The 13,564-nt window shown below is 38.3% G+C and overlaps 1 protein-coding gene across 1 annotated transcript in view; it reads left to right on the top strand.

The window, feature by feature from the left end:
* The window catches only part of LOC145985570 (uncharacterized), a 67,252-nt gene that overhangs the window by 26,414 nt on the left and 27,274 nt on the right, over positions 1 to 13,564 (top strand). Inside the window, exon 9 of the mRNA XM_083119640.1 lies at positions 5,434 to 5,501. Within this exon, the coding sequence (XP_082975766.1) occupies positions 5,434 to 5,501 (68 nt within the window). The remainder of the gene's footprint in view (positions 1 to 5,433; positions 5,502 to 13,564) is intronic.

Below are 13,564 nucleotides of genomic sequence, written 5' to 3'. Positions count from 1 at the left end.
TTTTCCAACATTAGAATGAACTCTTGCAGTCGCGGAGACATTTGGCTGAAAGTCATTTTCCTTTTGGTCGCGCTATACGATGTTAGTTTTCTTTCTGAAGAGAGATAAACCTACGCGGCAAGATTTTGCTCAACATAAAGCAACACCAGATAATTGAAACGAGTATCTGATGACGTTGATTGCAATTTAGTGTTTACATGCGCCATCACAGAGACCACTCTTTCACACTAACAACTTTCACTGGAAAAGCAGAAGACATCTTCAATACTTTACAAAAATTTTTATAGTTGCAGATGAGGTAGTATCAGAATCACTCAACCACCTAAGCAATTCCCCCAAGAAGTCGATTTAGAGCTGTTTACAAGAAGTCGAACTTCTGCATGTAGCTCAATCTCAGACACACTGAACTGAACAGAAATAAGCCTGCGATCTTCTTTATTTATTTATTTATTAACCAGTCGCCTATGACAGAACGAATGCTCCAATTACAATAGGCATTACAATTTTGTATAGGACAAATATCATTTACATAAATACATAATACATGAATACAAACACATAGTAGTTATTACACAAAACCTTATACGAATACAAATACAAGAAACATTATATATACCAGGTGTATAAGCTTAAATCTGCTGTTTGCTCATAGATGGCGTTAGTGAGCGTATGAAGCTACCATGAGCACGCCATACCTGGTGTTTTTATGAGTTGGACATCTGCCAACACAAATCAGTGCACATCGTTAGCAGGTGCAGACAACAACAGACAGTGTTCCTGTGGTAAGCATGTCTAGTTTTGTGCCAGAAAAAGAGCATATGCGGGAAGCTCTGCTTTTCTGCTTCCATTTGAAGAAATCGGCTGCCGAATCGCATCGAATGCTTGTGGAGGCCTATGGTGACAGTGCTGTAAAGGAAACAACGTGCAGGGATTGGTTTCGTCGGTTCAAAGACGGCAATTTTGACCTGAGCGACAAGAAGCGTGAAAATCGGCCCAGGAAGGTTGAGGACCATCAATTGCAGGCTCTTTTGGACGAGGACGATACCCAAACGCAAAAGATGCTTGCCGAGCAATTGGGTGTTACTCAATCAGCCATTTCCATGCGTCTACGTGCCATGGGAAAGGTTCAAAAGATCGGAAAATGGGTGCCGCATGAATTGACCGATCGGCAGCTGGAGAGACTCCAAAACACATGCGAAATCTTGCTTGCCAGACAAAAAAGAAAGTCTTTCCTGCATCGGATTGTGACTGGTGATGAAAAGTGGATATATTTCGAGAATCCTAAACGCAAGAAATCGTGGGTTGATCCCGGCCAACCATCAACATCTTCCTCGAGACCAAATCGCTTCGGCCGGAAGACGATGCTGTGTGTTTGGTGGGATCAACAGGGCATCGTCTACTTTGAGCTGTTGAAACCTGGTGAAACTGTCACTGCCCACCGCTACCACCAACAACTGATCAAATTGCACCGTGCTCTGTGTGACAAAAGACCGGATTATCAAGAAAGACATGACAAGCTGATTTTCCTCCACGACAACGCCCCATCACACACGTCAAGACTGGTCCAAAACTACTTGGAGACACGCAACTGGGAGGTGCTACCCCATCCCGCCTATTCACCAGACCTGGCCCCTTCCGACTACCATCTGTTTTCGTCGATGGGCCACGCCCTCGCTGAGCAGCACTTCGATTCGTATGCAGACGTCCGAAAATGGCTTGATGAGTGGTTTGCCTCGAAAGAGAAGGACTTTTTTTGGCGTGGTATCCACAAATTGCCCGAGAGATGGGCAAAATGTGTAGCTCGCGAGGGCAAGTACTTTGAATAAATTTCTTGTTGCTTTCTATGAACAAACCATGTGTTTTTCTGACTACAAAACAGCAGATTTAAGCTTATACACCTGGTATATATATATTACCAAATTTAGACAGAGGAGAAAATTAAGAACAGAAGAAACAAAAATAAACAAAGAAGGAAAAGTAACAAGCTATAAAAGCTTGAGAAAAATAAGGAAATTATACAAATACTACTATTTAAATGAGAAACAGCAATAATCAATAGAAAGCAAGGTTCAAATTTGAATTCATTTCAATTTGATTATAGATATACGAAATAAAAGCTACAAATTATATTTGAGACTATAAATATATTGTTTAAAATTGGATTTGTTTTATTTATATATTATATCTAAAATGTTGTTTAAACTATATAAAAAGTTTTTAATATTAAGAGCAAAATCCAAATCAAATCCATTTGAGACAATATTATTGTGTTCACTTAATAATCTAATGATTGGAGAATTTTGATGGAATTTTGTGCTTGATTTATTGCAGTAAAATGGCTGTCTTACTCTTAATACCTTATAATTGACTTTAAAGTTTATCAACTGCAAGATAGTTTCGCACTCGAGTATACCGTTAATAAGTTTGTATAGTATAATATGGTCAGCCATTTCGCGTCTTCGTTGAAGTGTATCACTTGTATCAGTGTATTTTTTTGCAGTAAATATGTCGTAAAAATTCTGAACTTTTTCAATTTTATTGATATGGCATGACATATATGGGTTCCATACCGTACTCTATCTTTGGAGTTTCTTAAAACAAAGCCAAGAATTGTATAAGAATCGTTAACTACTTTTTCAATATGAGTATCAAAGGTGAGTTTGTTGTTTAACGATATTCCCAAATCCCTGGTAATGTTTTTTCTACTTAAAGAATTACTGTTTTTTTTATATATTTGCGTGTTTATCATGTTTTAATGTAAAAAGCCTGCTCACTGCATTCAACAGATTTGCAGTTTCCTGACAGACGTACATATATGAAGAAGTCAAGGAAGGGGTAAAATGTTTGTACTTTAATTTTTTCTCTTTTGATTTGAAATGGGCTTAATTTTGCCACATTTCATCTAGTCGGTGAGATGCTTTTTCTTTTTGACTGGAGAAATGTCTATATCCAAGTCATTATATGTTTCAATGGTGTTTGTGGATTTAGTTTCGTACTATGCGTCTTCTTCATGTAGGTTTTGTAGAGTGGCTTTAAGATGTCTCAAGTTGTCTCTTGTCAATAGAAAGTAAGTCTGGATTACTGTAAAGATATGATAACTTTAGCAATCGTGCTTAAATTTTAAGGCAATATTCTAAATACGAGTATATCATGAATTGAAATGTTGTCATTGGCTATAGCAGATGCTCTCGCTTTAACTACAGCTACTTTAGTGTTTGAGTCTATTTCTTCAATAGCTCCTATCAAATACTTACGGAATGATTTTATGACGGGCAAGCTCATCCTGTTACTGATAAGTATGGATGTTCGGAAGGGAGAGGTAGGGGGCCACCTCCCCACAATCCGAAAAATTAAAGTAATCCAAAAATTATATACATTTCAAACATATAATTTCATTTCTGTACAGTAATATATGTTGATTATTGCAAGGGCGTTGGGGGAACATGATGACAAAGCAAAGGGGGAAAATGTGTCTTGTTTGCACCCCCTTGCTTTCCCCTTCCTTAAAATATCCCTGCGGATGTCCGTGCAGATAGGAACTTAAATTAAATAAATTTCTGTCCTTTTTTTCTTTTAAAACTCTTTTTAGGATACCATGCCTAGTTGGGCTACTTTGGATGAAGGTACATATGTATTGGCTCATTAAAAAATAAGTTAAATGGAACACTGTTCAAGTTGTGTTTAAGAGACTAATTTACATATACAAGTAAAATGATTTTTCACAGCAAACCCAAAACAACTACATATAATTTATTCATTTTCAGTGCCTTAGCCATATATTTTGCATCCACATAGAGGCAATGCAACTGATGAATAAAGTATATGGGAGCAGTGGTGGCGATTGGGTTCCAAAACTTAGGGGGGCAAGGTGCCAAAACTAGAGGGGCAAGGACAGTTTACGTTTCCTTGGTACATAAGATTTAGCATAGTGGGGGGGGGCAAGAGTGACAAAAAGTGAAGGGGCAACTGCACCCCCACGCCCCCCCATAATGGCCGTCACTTTATGGGAGTATTAATTGAAAGAAATTTACTGTAGAACTAGGGTTGGCCAATTTTTTAATAGTAATTTTGGTAAAAAAAAAAAAAACTGTGGTAAGATTCCTCTGCACCAGCGGAATGCGAACTGTGCGGCGCGCCTCCGTGGGGAGGCGTGAGAGCTCCAGTATCTTTTTTTCTGGAAGTTTAATAAAAATATCTTCTGTATTATTGCAACTCACGTTGGTAATGCATGGGAAATGTCATCTTCCGTGTTTTTGAACTGAGACAGGAACTGGACCGTACCTTGTAGATGAAACCCATGCCAATGCTGAAAACTTCATTCACGGTTTCTTTGAACAGAAAGTTGTATACCTTTCTGATATTTTTCACAAACTGAATGTTCTGAATGTATCCCTAAAGGGAATCCTGCATTTATCAGACAAGATGTCAGCCTTCAAAATAAAATTTGCTGCTTTGTGAGAGAAAGATTAAAGATGTAAGCGTTGGTGTTTGCTTTTGTACATTGAGCATGTTGTTAGAAGAAACAGGACTACAATTACATGAAGAAAGCCAAACATTGCTTATGTCTGTTAAAATGTATTATCTCGCATTCCTTACTGTCTGTATTTATCTTTTTTTATCTCATGAATATTGTAGCGCGGACGAAATGACATTAGCTTAAAAACATTAAAAATTATACACCAGTACCACCTGTATTAATCACACACATTATATTTCCATTTCCTGTATGTGTACCAACATTAAATAAACACATGAAGAGATGTTGTGTTGATCTTTCATGGTCACATCATATCTGTTGTTATTGAAGGGGTGCATGTGTAGATGTTGGCATCGGAGGGGAGCCACGACAGCTACAAGTTTGAAAATCCCTGCTCTACACTAAATTTCTAAGTGGAAGTATTAGGGGGGCGGACTGATCTGCCTTGTCTCCTCGTGCGCACGTCTATGACTTCAAGCATAAATTCAAAACGAGGAAGTTAAATCGTGCTACATGTTTGATAATGCTGGTTAATAGATTAACTAATAAAATCATTTTCATTGGTGCCCCTTGTATCGATTTGAAACTACATTCTCTTTCCATGCCTTGTGCTAACCTTAATTTTAGTGATATAGAAAAATCTCGAGACCTAAATTTATACTCATAATTTAGCAGTCTATAATTTTTCTTTCCAGTAATATTCAGAGCAGCCTTCAATCCGCCACTGATGCATACAGACAAATTATCATCACAGTCATCAAGGAACCAAGAAGGAATCCAAAATAAATCTCGCTGCAGGGTTTGCTGTTTGACTCTTGACGGTGGAGTTCCCAAGGTTGATGCCCATCCAAGCAGAAATCTCGGAAGAAACCACGTGACCGCAACAAATTATGACGTCACCGCACAAAACGAGTCGACAATGATGTCAAGAGTTCGCGTTAGTTCCTCAATGTGAGTTTGGTTCGTGAGTGGTGCGTTTTTAAGTGTAGGGTACTTGTAGTCATGTGGTTGAATGCAGTGTTAGGTAAGTTCTCTTTCAGATGAACAATTTTGTTTATATTACGCAGTGTGTTTGTTTGTGATTGTGTTCATATGCACTTAAGTTTGTTTAGGATTATTATCATTATTTAAAGTGATAGAAAGTACAAGGGTTAAACACCAAGCAAGTTGACTAAGTCTTGGAAATAGATGATACCTCCCGCACTGTAGTAATACTATCGACTTGAATCTAGCCTTACACTGGTGAAATATTTTCCTTCCAGTAAACTGAAATAAACCGTGAAAGGGCTATCGAACGAGTCAACGATGTATTTTTTTACTTGTAGAAAAGATGACAACCGCAAATCGTGTATTGTAACTAAAGGTTTATACAAATAAGAAAAGTGCCCGAACGACCATGTTTTATCGCCTGTCCTTGCAAAGGAAGTAAACTTCCTTTCTAATTTCTGTTGTACGATTCTTTTTTGTCTTCTATCGTTTCTTCCTTTTGCTTTCCATGCTCACCTTTAGCTTCCACGTTCATTACAGTAATTTGAGACTGCGTAACATCCGGTACCGAGACAAAACAAGTTTTCTTGAGGATTCTTGACGCTTTGCCAAGAAAAAAGAAAGTTGTTGTTTCGCCCGAGGGTGTTCAATGTCATCAGTTGGCAGGAGACCGTTCTTCAATTGCACTCTTGCAGACACAAGTTGCAAGCAGTGTTGCCACATGAAGGGAAATTTCCCTTTCGCAGGGAAATTCGGACCAAAATTTTAACCACAAGGGAAAAGGGAATTTCGATGAAAAATATCACAATTTCAGGGAAATTTTAAGACTTCTGACTACATTATTACAGTTTATGTTAAGTTCCAGTTTCATATTCACATTTTTATTATTTTCTGATCCTTCTTGTTTCTCCTTCCTTGAATATAAGCCTGTATCTATTTATATTTCTCTTAAGATTATTGTACGTCGCTTTTCTGTATCTTCGGATAATTGTAACGATGAGAATTAACGATTTAATGGATTCCTGACCATGATTTAAACCTGGGACATCTGACCAGAAAGCGATGAAGCTTACATCTATGTGAACGGAAATTTTACTACTACTACTATTGCTGCTGCTGCTGCTACAACTACTACTACCACTGCTAATAATAATAATAATAATAATAATATTTGTTTAGGTGAAGGGAAAAAATGGTCCAAAAAGGGAAATTTTGCCCCTTGGAAAGGGAAATTGTGCTCTCAGATTGTGGCAACACTGGTTGCAAGCCTCCTGGGCAATAACTTGTCTTCCTCCGACATTATTTATTTACGTTTCGAAATTGCTACAGTAGCAAGTACACTAGTGTGTAGGTAGAGTTAGTGTTATCATAAGTTGTCCAGGTTTTGTTAAATGCATACAGGAAGACATTTTAAAACTTGCATTTTTATGTTTTATTGTGATATGTGAATGATTCTATCGCTCCCTAGTCATGTAACTGATTTATTAGCCTAACTAGTTTTACAGGTATGTAAAGAATTCACTTGCATAACTTCAAAACTCCGGGCTGCTATAAAAATTTCAATTATTACCAGGGGCGACGCCAGAAATTTTGACAGAGTGGGCAGGATCCATATATTGATAAATTAGGATACAAAGCAGTGGCGTAGCGCAGTTGTCTGGGGCCTCCTGCAAGTAAAATATTGGGGGCCCCTCAGTGAAAGAAAGAAACATCGAGATGATGCCAGAGTGGGACGGACACACAATAGACTGCAAACCCCCCAGTTGTAAAATGAATTAACTTTAACCGTTCCTTTTCATTTTTTGTCATCGACTTAGGCTATATATCAGTTTAGTAGTTTGTCGAAACTAAATCAGGGTGGTCTGAATCTCTGATAAACAACTGGATGAAGAAATTATAAATATTTCCTCTTACTTCAACGCGGTGACACAGCCAGGATTCTTTTTTTGAGGAGGCTTGACACAGCCAACTATTTTGTTCGTAAACATCAAAAGGTCAATTGCAATCTGCTGCGAAGAAATAGCAGCGGACTCAAGTCTTGAGAGATAGAAAATGAAGCAGCGACTGGATTTTATTCACTCAATGAAACGCCGATTGGAGGGATTGGAGCACTTTGAGCACAGTACGAGTTGTACTGGACCTAAGGGCCAAGGGAAATTTGACCCTGGGCTCAACATCCTGAGTTTTTGGGCCCCTTGAAGTAAAACACAAGAGGTATGAACGTTGTGAAAAATGTATCACAGATCTTATTTCAATCTCGTACTGAGGCTTGGGGTCCCCCTTGAGAATATTTGGTGGGAAGTTACATTTTAAATATCACGTAATATTACTGGTAATAAAAAAAGGTTTTAAATTATCAAGTTTGTTTGTTTATGTATTGTGTAACAATAACGCATCGACCGGTTGAGCAAATGAATCTTTCTACTCGATTCACAACTATACTACACTCAGTGACGTGCACTGAGGAGTAGCTAGTCTAGCAGAGATAGATCAATCAATCTCAAATCTCTAATTATTTTCAAATCACAATGTTCATTGTATTGTTGAAGCCACAGTTCATATGCAACACTTTCTTTTCAAGCGCTTCTCGTCCGATTCCCTTCGCTTCCTTTGTAAATCCTCTAGGGAACTAAGGGGAAATTTTTCTGGAGTACTTATGCTCTCTGTATTTACACTACTTTGTACACGTTGTGCAATATGTATGTATAATATTGGATGTACTTTTATTATTTATGCAATTGGAACGTCTTATGAGCAGACAAAAATTTTATGCTTTCTTTCTTTTCTTTCAAATATGGAATATATAATGATTAAATAACAAATATTTGCTCACGTTCTCTCTTGCTCTCGTTTTAGTAGTGTTTTATTTAAATATACTAATCTGTTGACCTCCAATAAAAAAATGGATAAGCTAAACAATCGTAAATACGGATGTACTTATTTGGGCAAGAGAACGCGCGTTCTAATTCTTGTTGTTGGTTAGGTTTATTTTACTTCGCTTTTCTGCCACATTTGGTTATCGCGAAAATGAGGATAAGTGATGATTTGATGAAACTGATGAAGGGACCTCACAAAGAACAATTCAGGCCGGAATTCGTGACAGCGTGCATTCTTGTTCCTATGTGTTGTACTCTGCCTGCAGTGAATAATGAAAAATTAGAAATGAAAAATGTATCCCAGAACTCAAAAAGGCAAATGAATATCATTGAAGAAAGTAGAAAAAGGTGTGTTTAAAGGTTTTTTTTTGTTACCTGTTTATCACACATAGGTTTTTCTAGCTGTATAGATTTAATCGCAATAAGTAGCTAAGAGCTTATGAAAGTCGTGAGGGACAATCATAAACAGAGAATTCTATGCTCCTGATTTCACAGTGCCCTGCAGATGCACTGGTGGAAATTATTTGTATTTTCTTCTCTTTTCCATCACTTTACCTAATTTCTGCCATGACGATGAACGTTGATTAAATTAAACTGGTGAAGAGTGGTTGCAAAGAAACACTCATGCAAAGGCCAGGGCTCGAGCCCGGATCCTTCAGTAACGTGATCGTGAGATGGGGAAATTAGGGAAATCAAGCAATGCAAAATTTTTGAAAAAACGTTAATCATATATAAAGATGGTATTTCAAAAATTAAATTGGAAATTACTACTCAGGAAAAATGCAGTTTGCTTTACCGATACCGTGGGGGAGTGCAAGTGGTCCCGGGTCGGTACCCGGTGGAGGCATATAGTGGTTCCGATCCCACATTAAACTATACGTCTAGTCCCGATTAGCCTTTCTGTGTATAAGGTGGACTTAACACATCAAATCAACCAACCATGGGGGAGTGGTTACCACAGCGCGTTACGACACCAGGAGTTCCGGATTCGAACCCCTAACTGGACATGGGTGTTCTTGTGTTTGTCCCTTCATTAATTTTGTGGTATGATCTTCGTGATTAACCAAATGTCTAAAAAAGAAAGCGAATCAAATCAAATAATTAATTGATTGATTGTTTGATTTGGTTTATTTTACTTCGCTTTCCGCCATTTTTGGCTAATCGCGAAGACAATACAATAAAATTGACGAAGGGACACACAAAGAGCACCCATTGCCAAGACGAGATTCGAACCCGGCATCTCTGGCTCGGTAGTAAAATCAAATTGTTTTTTTATATTCGAAGGTGGGTGGGAGTTACTTGTACAATTTTTTGTAGTCATTCTTAACTTTGCAATTTTTCCTGTCTTTGACGTTCTTCTTTTAGGAATACTGGGCCCTAAAAGGGAAGGGGGGGATTATGACCCACACCAATTCCCGTTAGACACGTCACTCATTTCTACCCCAAGTGTCGACGTCACCGCACGTCACTGACTACACTACACTACACTACTATACGAAAACCACGTAGCTATAAAGGTATGAGATGAGAGAAGTTTCCTATCGATTGCCATCTATGAGTCAGTAACATAATTCTGAATTTCGGAGGAGACCCATAATGTCAAGTTGTCCGGGGCCCTCTGGCTAAGTGAACACACCACTGCTTATTGATTGATTGATTGATTTGGTGTTTTAAGTCCACTTTATGCACAGTAAGGCTAATTGGGACTGGACCTACAGTTTAAAGTGGGATTCGAACCACTATGTGCCTCCACACCACTGCTTATTATCTCAGACGTCGTCATATGATATGTTACTGGGAACCAACTTTCTGTTTCGTAAATCCATTTTTTAAATAAGCGACACTAACTGCTGAATTACTGGGATTATATAAAATTTCAGGATCACAGAGAGAGAAAACATAGCGGGGGCCCCTACAGCTCGCTCTCCCCCTCGCATCGCGGGGGTTGCGGGGGCGGATGCTGTCATGTTCTTTTAGTGACAAGAACACGGTTTAACTAAAATACCAAATAAGTTCACATGAAGACTCGAAAGCATTCACGTGATGCCTCTCAGGGTATTGGGTAATATCTATCTGTTAGTTCGTCAAATAAAAATCAAAGTTAAGTTTTCACTAAGGAAAAAGAAGTCTACTTTACTTCTTTGCAAACTAAATACTTATATGCCTAACACTCAAAGAAATTAAACTTCTTATAATTCAACTTGATCACTCTATTAAAACTCCAAGCCCGAACTTCAAAGTCAAGACAAAACACAATCGTAATTCCCATGGAAACAGCCCTTACAAGATATGTACATACCGGTCAGTCAGTATCCTGACATTATCAGTGATAGGTTTAAATATCACATACGACAAGAATCACAAAATAAATAAGAGATTAAGATTAATAACAATAAACATTTGTAGCATTGGTCCAAGGCGAAAGGACGTGTCAATTGCCCCCTCCGAAGAAAAACAAAATCGACGACGAACTGGAAAACTTCTACCAGTCTAGGAGATTTTTGTTTCAATCTCTGGATAACAGTTTACAATTCTTCGCAGGTTTTGGGATAAAGCTGATGCTTGATGAAGGATTCATTTTTTGTACAGCATGGGACTTCTGATACATTTTATATACGAGTAGACGATGGCATTTTATGCAAATAAGAAGACCAGATCAAATAAACATTCAGCAGCCTATTCAAATATGCTCTCGTTATACATGTCGTAACCACAAACTCATAGAAAACATTTCCAGTGCCATGCCTTTCCAAAGACACCTTGCTATGGATCGTGAAGATTTCAACTTCAATAGGTTCTTCGTTCCATTTTCAGTAATTTACTACGCGTAGAATCAATCTTCTTTTTCATATCTTCTGGTGAAGGAATCCATTTCTAATGGCTAGCTTAAAATTTACGGACGCTTAACTGCTTGTCTACCGAATTATCCCCGTCTAGCTCCTTTTCAATCTACACTCCATCCACCATTAAATATAATATTCTATGTGTAAGACTGATCTCAGTTTTATACTTTCGTAGAAACGAATAACCTAACAGTAGATTTTATGGTAAAACTGTAGCAATTAAGATTCCCATTAGAATGGTGCTTTCAGTAGTTTCGAGCACTGAGTTACGCTTGCCTACAATCTAGTTCTAGCTCATTGAATTTTTATACTGAACGATCTGCCTTAATTTACAGGTAAATCCTGATTTGTTACGAATATCAGCATAATATCTTTGTCACCAGACTGTAAAATCTCTCTTCTTGCCACCAGTTCCCTCCGAGACTGGAAGGAACGAGGCGAGGGGTGAAATCCCAGATTAGATCCGGTGTCCAAACAGAAGTTCCTCGTTACTGCCACACTATGCTGTTGCTCAGAGCTGGGATATGGTTCAACAATGTCTGTCTGCACGCCACTGTTCGTCATTTGAGTCCTTGGAGAATTATTGCTATCTATCGGTGGAGATAAGCGTTGTCTTGGCGAGTTAAAACCGTTGTTAGGATATGGTCTCTCGTAAGGATTATCTCTGGATGCTGGATATTCTCGTCGTGACCTAAACCGACGCTGCTGATGGTATCGATATCCATTTCTTGAGTCTGAACTGTCAATTTGGTTGCTGCTGTTTTGCTGCTGAACTAGGCGAACTCTAGAAATCCTTTGGCCATCCCTGCTGTTTTGTTCAGCTACAATATCTCGTCTCCATGTAGACCGCCAAGCATCTTGTTCCTCTGCTTGCTCATATCTCTTAACAAAATCCGCTAAGATATCCACTGTGTTCGGAGCATGAGCCAGGCACAATTGCTTTACTCTCCAAGGCAACTGTCCGATGATAAGATTTATTACTTCCTGCTCGGTGTAATGATTACTCAGATTCCTATAGGCAGAGTACACAGACGAAACATTCCTCCACGTTATCATCATTCTGCTTGTTGTACCGCCTAGTCCTCACAGATGCCAATTCTCTCTCTCTTTCGCTTCTGTTGAAGCAAACCGCTTTTGAATTCTCTGCAGAAATCATAGTAAGTGCGGAAATCGTTCTTATGCGAATAAAACCAGTGATATGCCTTTCCAGTTAACAAACGTGGAATGATTTCAAGCCTATAATGTTGAGGAATCTGTAGAATTTCAAGGTTTGTATTCAATTCCTTTAAATATATTTCAGCTGAAGTAGCGATAATATTGCCGTAGAACTTTCTCATAGAATTGATGTCTGCCATCCTAGGAGTTACACCAGTGTGTACAATGCGTGAAGAAGGCTTTCTTCTGTTTCTTCTGCTGCGAGAAGTTGATTCACTGTCTGAAGAACTGGATTCGTTCATCTTCTTGTACCTCTTTTTCCGTTGGGTTTTTCTTTGCAGGTTTGAAGCTTCATCTGAACAGATGGGATAAAATGTCGATCTTCCAGAACCTTCATCAACACGGTGGATTTTAGGATGATCAGAGTTCGTCTGGATCTGTAACCTATTCAGGTGATCAGAAATAGAAATATGAACAATTTCACTACAGATATGACCAACATCTGAGAATAATTTGTCTTGCTTAGTTTCAACTGTTTTCCTCCATTCTTCGTCAGCTTTTCTGTATCCCTCGGTTTCATTTATACTTTCGGCTAATTTCTCTCTCATTTTCTTGTTAACTGTATCTTCTAACTTATCTCTGATAACAGTTACCTGGTGATTCACATTTTCAAACAATTCCTTCCTGAAACTGCTCTGTTCTTCAGCGATTCCTTCTCAACAGGGCAATTTCTTTTGTACGTTTGATTCCACTTGTAGAGAGTTTGTTTCACATGTCTGACGTAAGTCAACGATCTCTCTTTGAATGCTTTCTTTTATCTTCTGTTGATTTTCTTCCACTTTGGCTGTCAAATTCTCCAGTCTCTGTCCCATCTCCAAAGCAGATTCTATGAGTTTCGAATAACCCTGTTGAAACTTCTCTTCTAAGCGCCGTTCTGATTCCACCAGATTTCTACCACTTTCCTCAAACTTTAAGTTCAAACTACGTTCCAACATGGCTACATTCTCCTGACAATAGCTTCCAGACTTCTAGAATTTTCTTGCATGTTTGCTTCCAGATTGCTAAAATTTTCTCTAATGTTTTGCTGAATATTTTGTTCCAGAGAATCCAAAGCACTGGAGTTTTCTTGGATCTTCGCTTCCATATTGCTAGAACTTTATCTAATGTTTTCCTGATTTTTTGATTCCAGAGAATTCAAAGCATTGAAGTTTTTTTGGATCTTGGCT

The sequence above is a fragment of the Lepisma saccharinum genome, chromosome 3, assembly GCF_977018435.1.
Source record: "Lepisma saccharinum chromosome 3, izLepSacc3.1, whole genome shotgun sequence".
NCBI classification, from domain to species: Eukaryota; Metazoa; Arthropoda; class Insecta; order Zygentoma; family Lepismatidae; genus Lepisma; species Lepisma saccharinum.
Note: the sequence above shows the minus strand (reverse complement) of the source record. Positions and strands in the feature narration are given on the sequence as shown.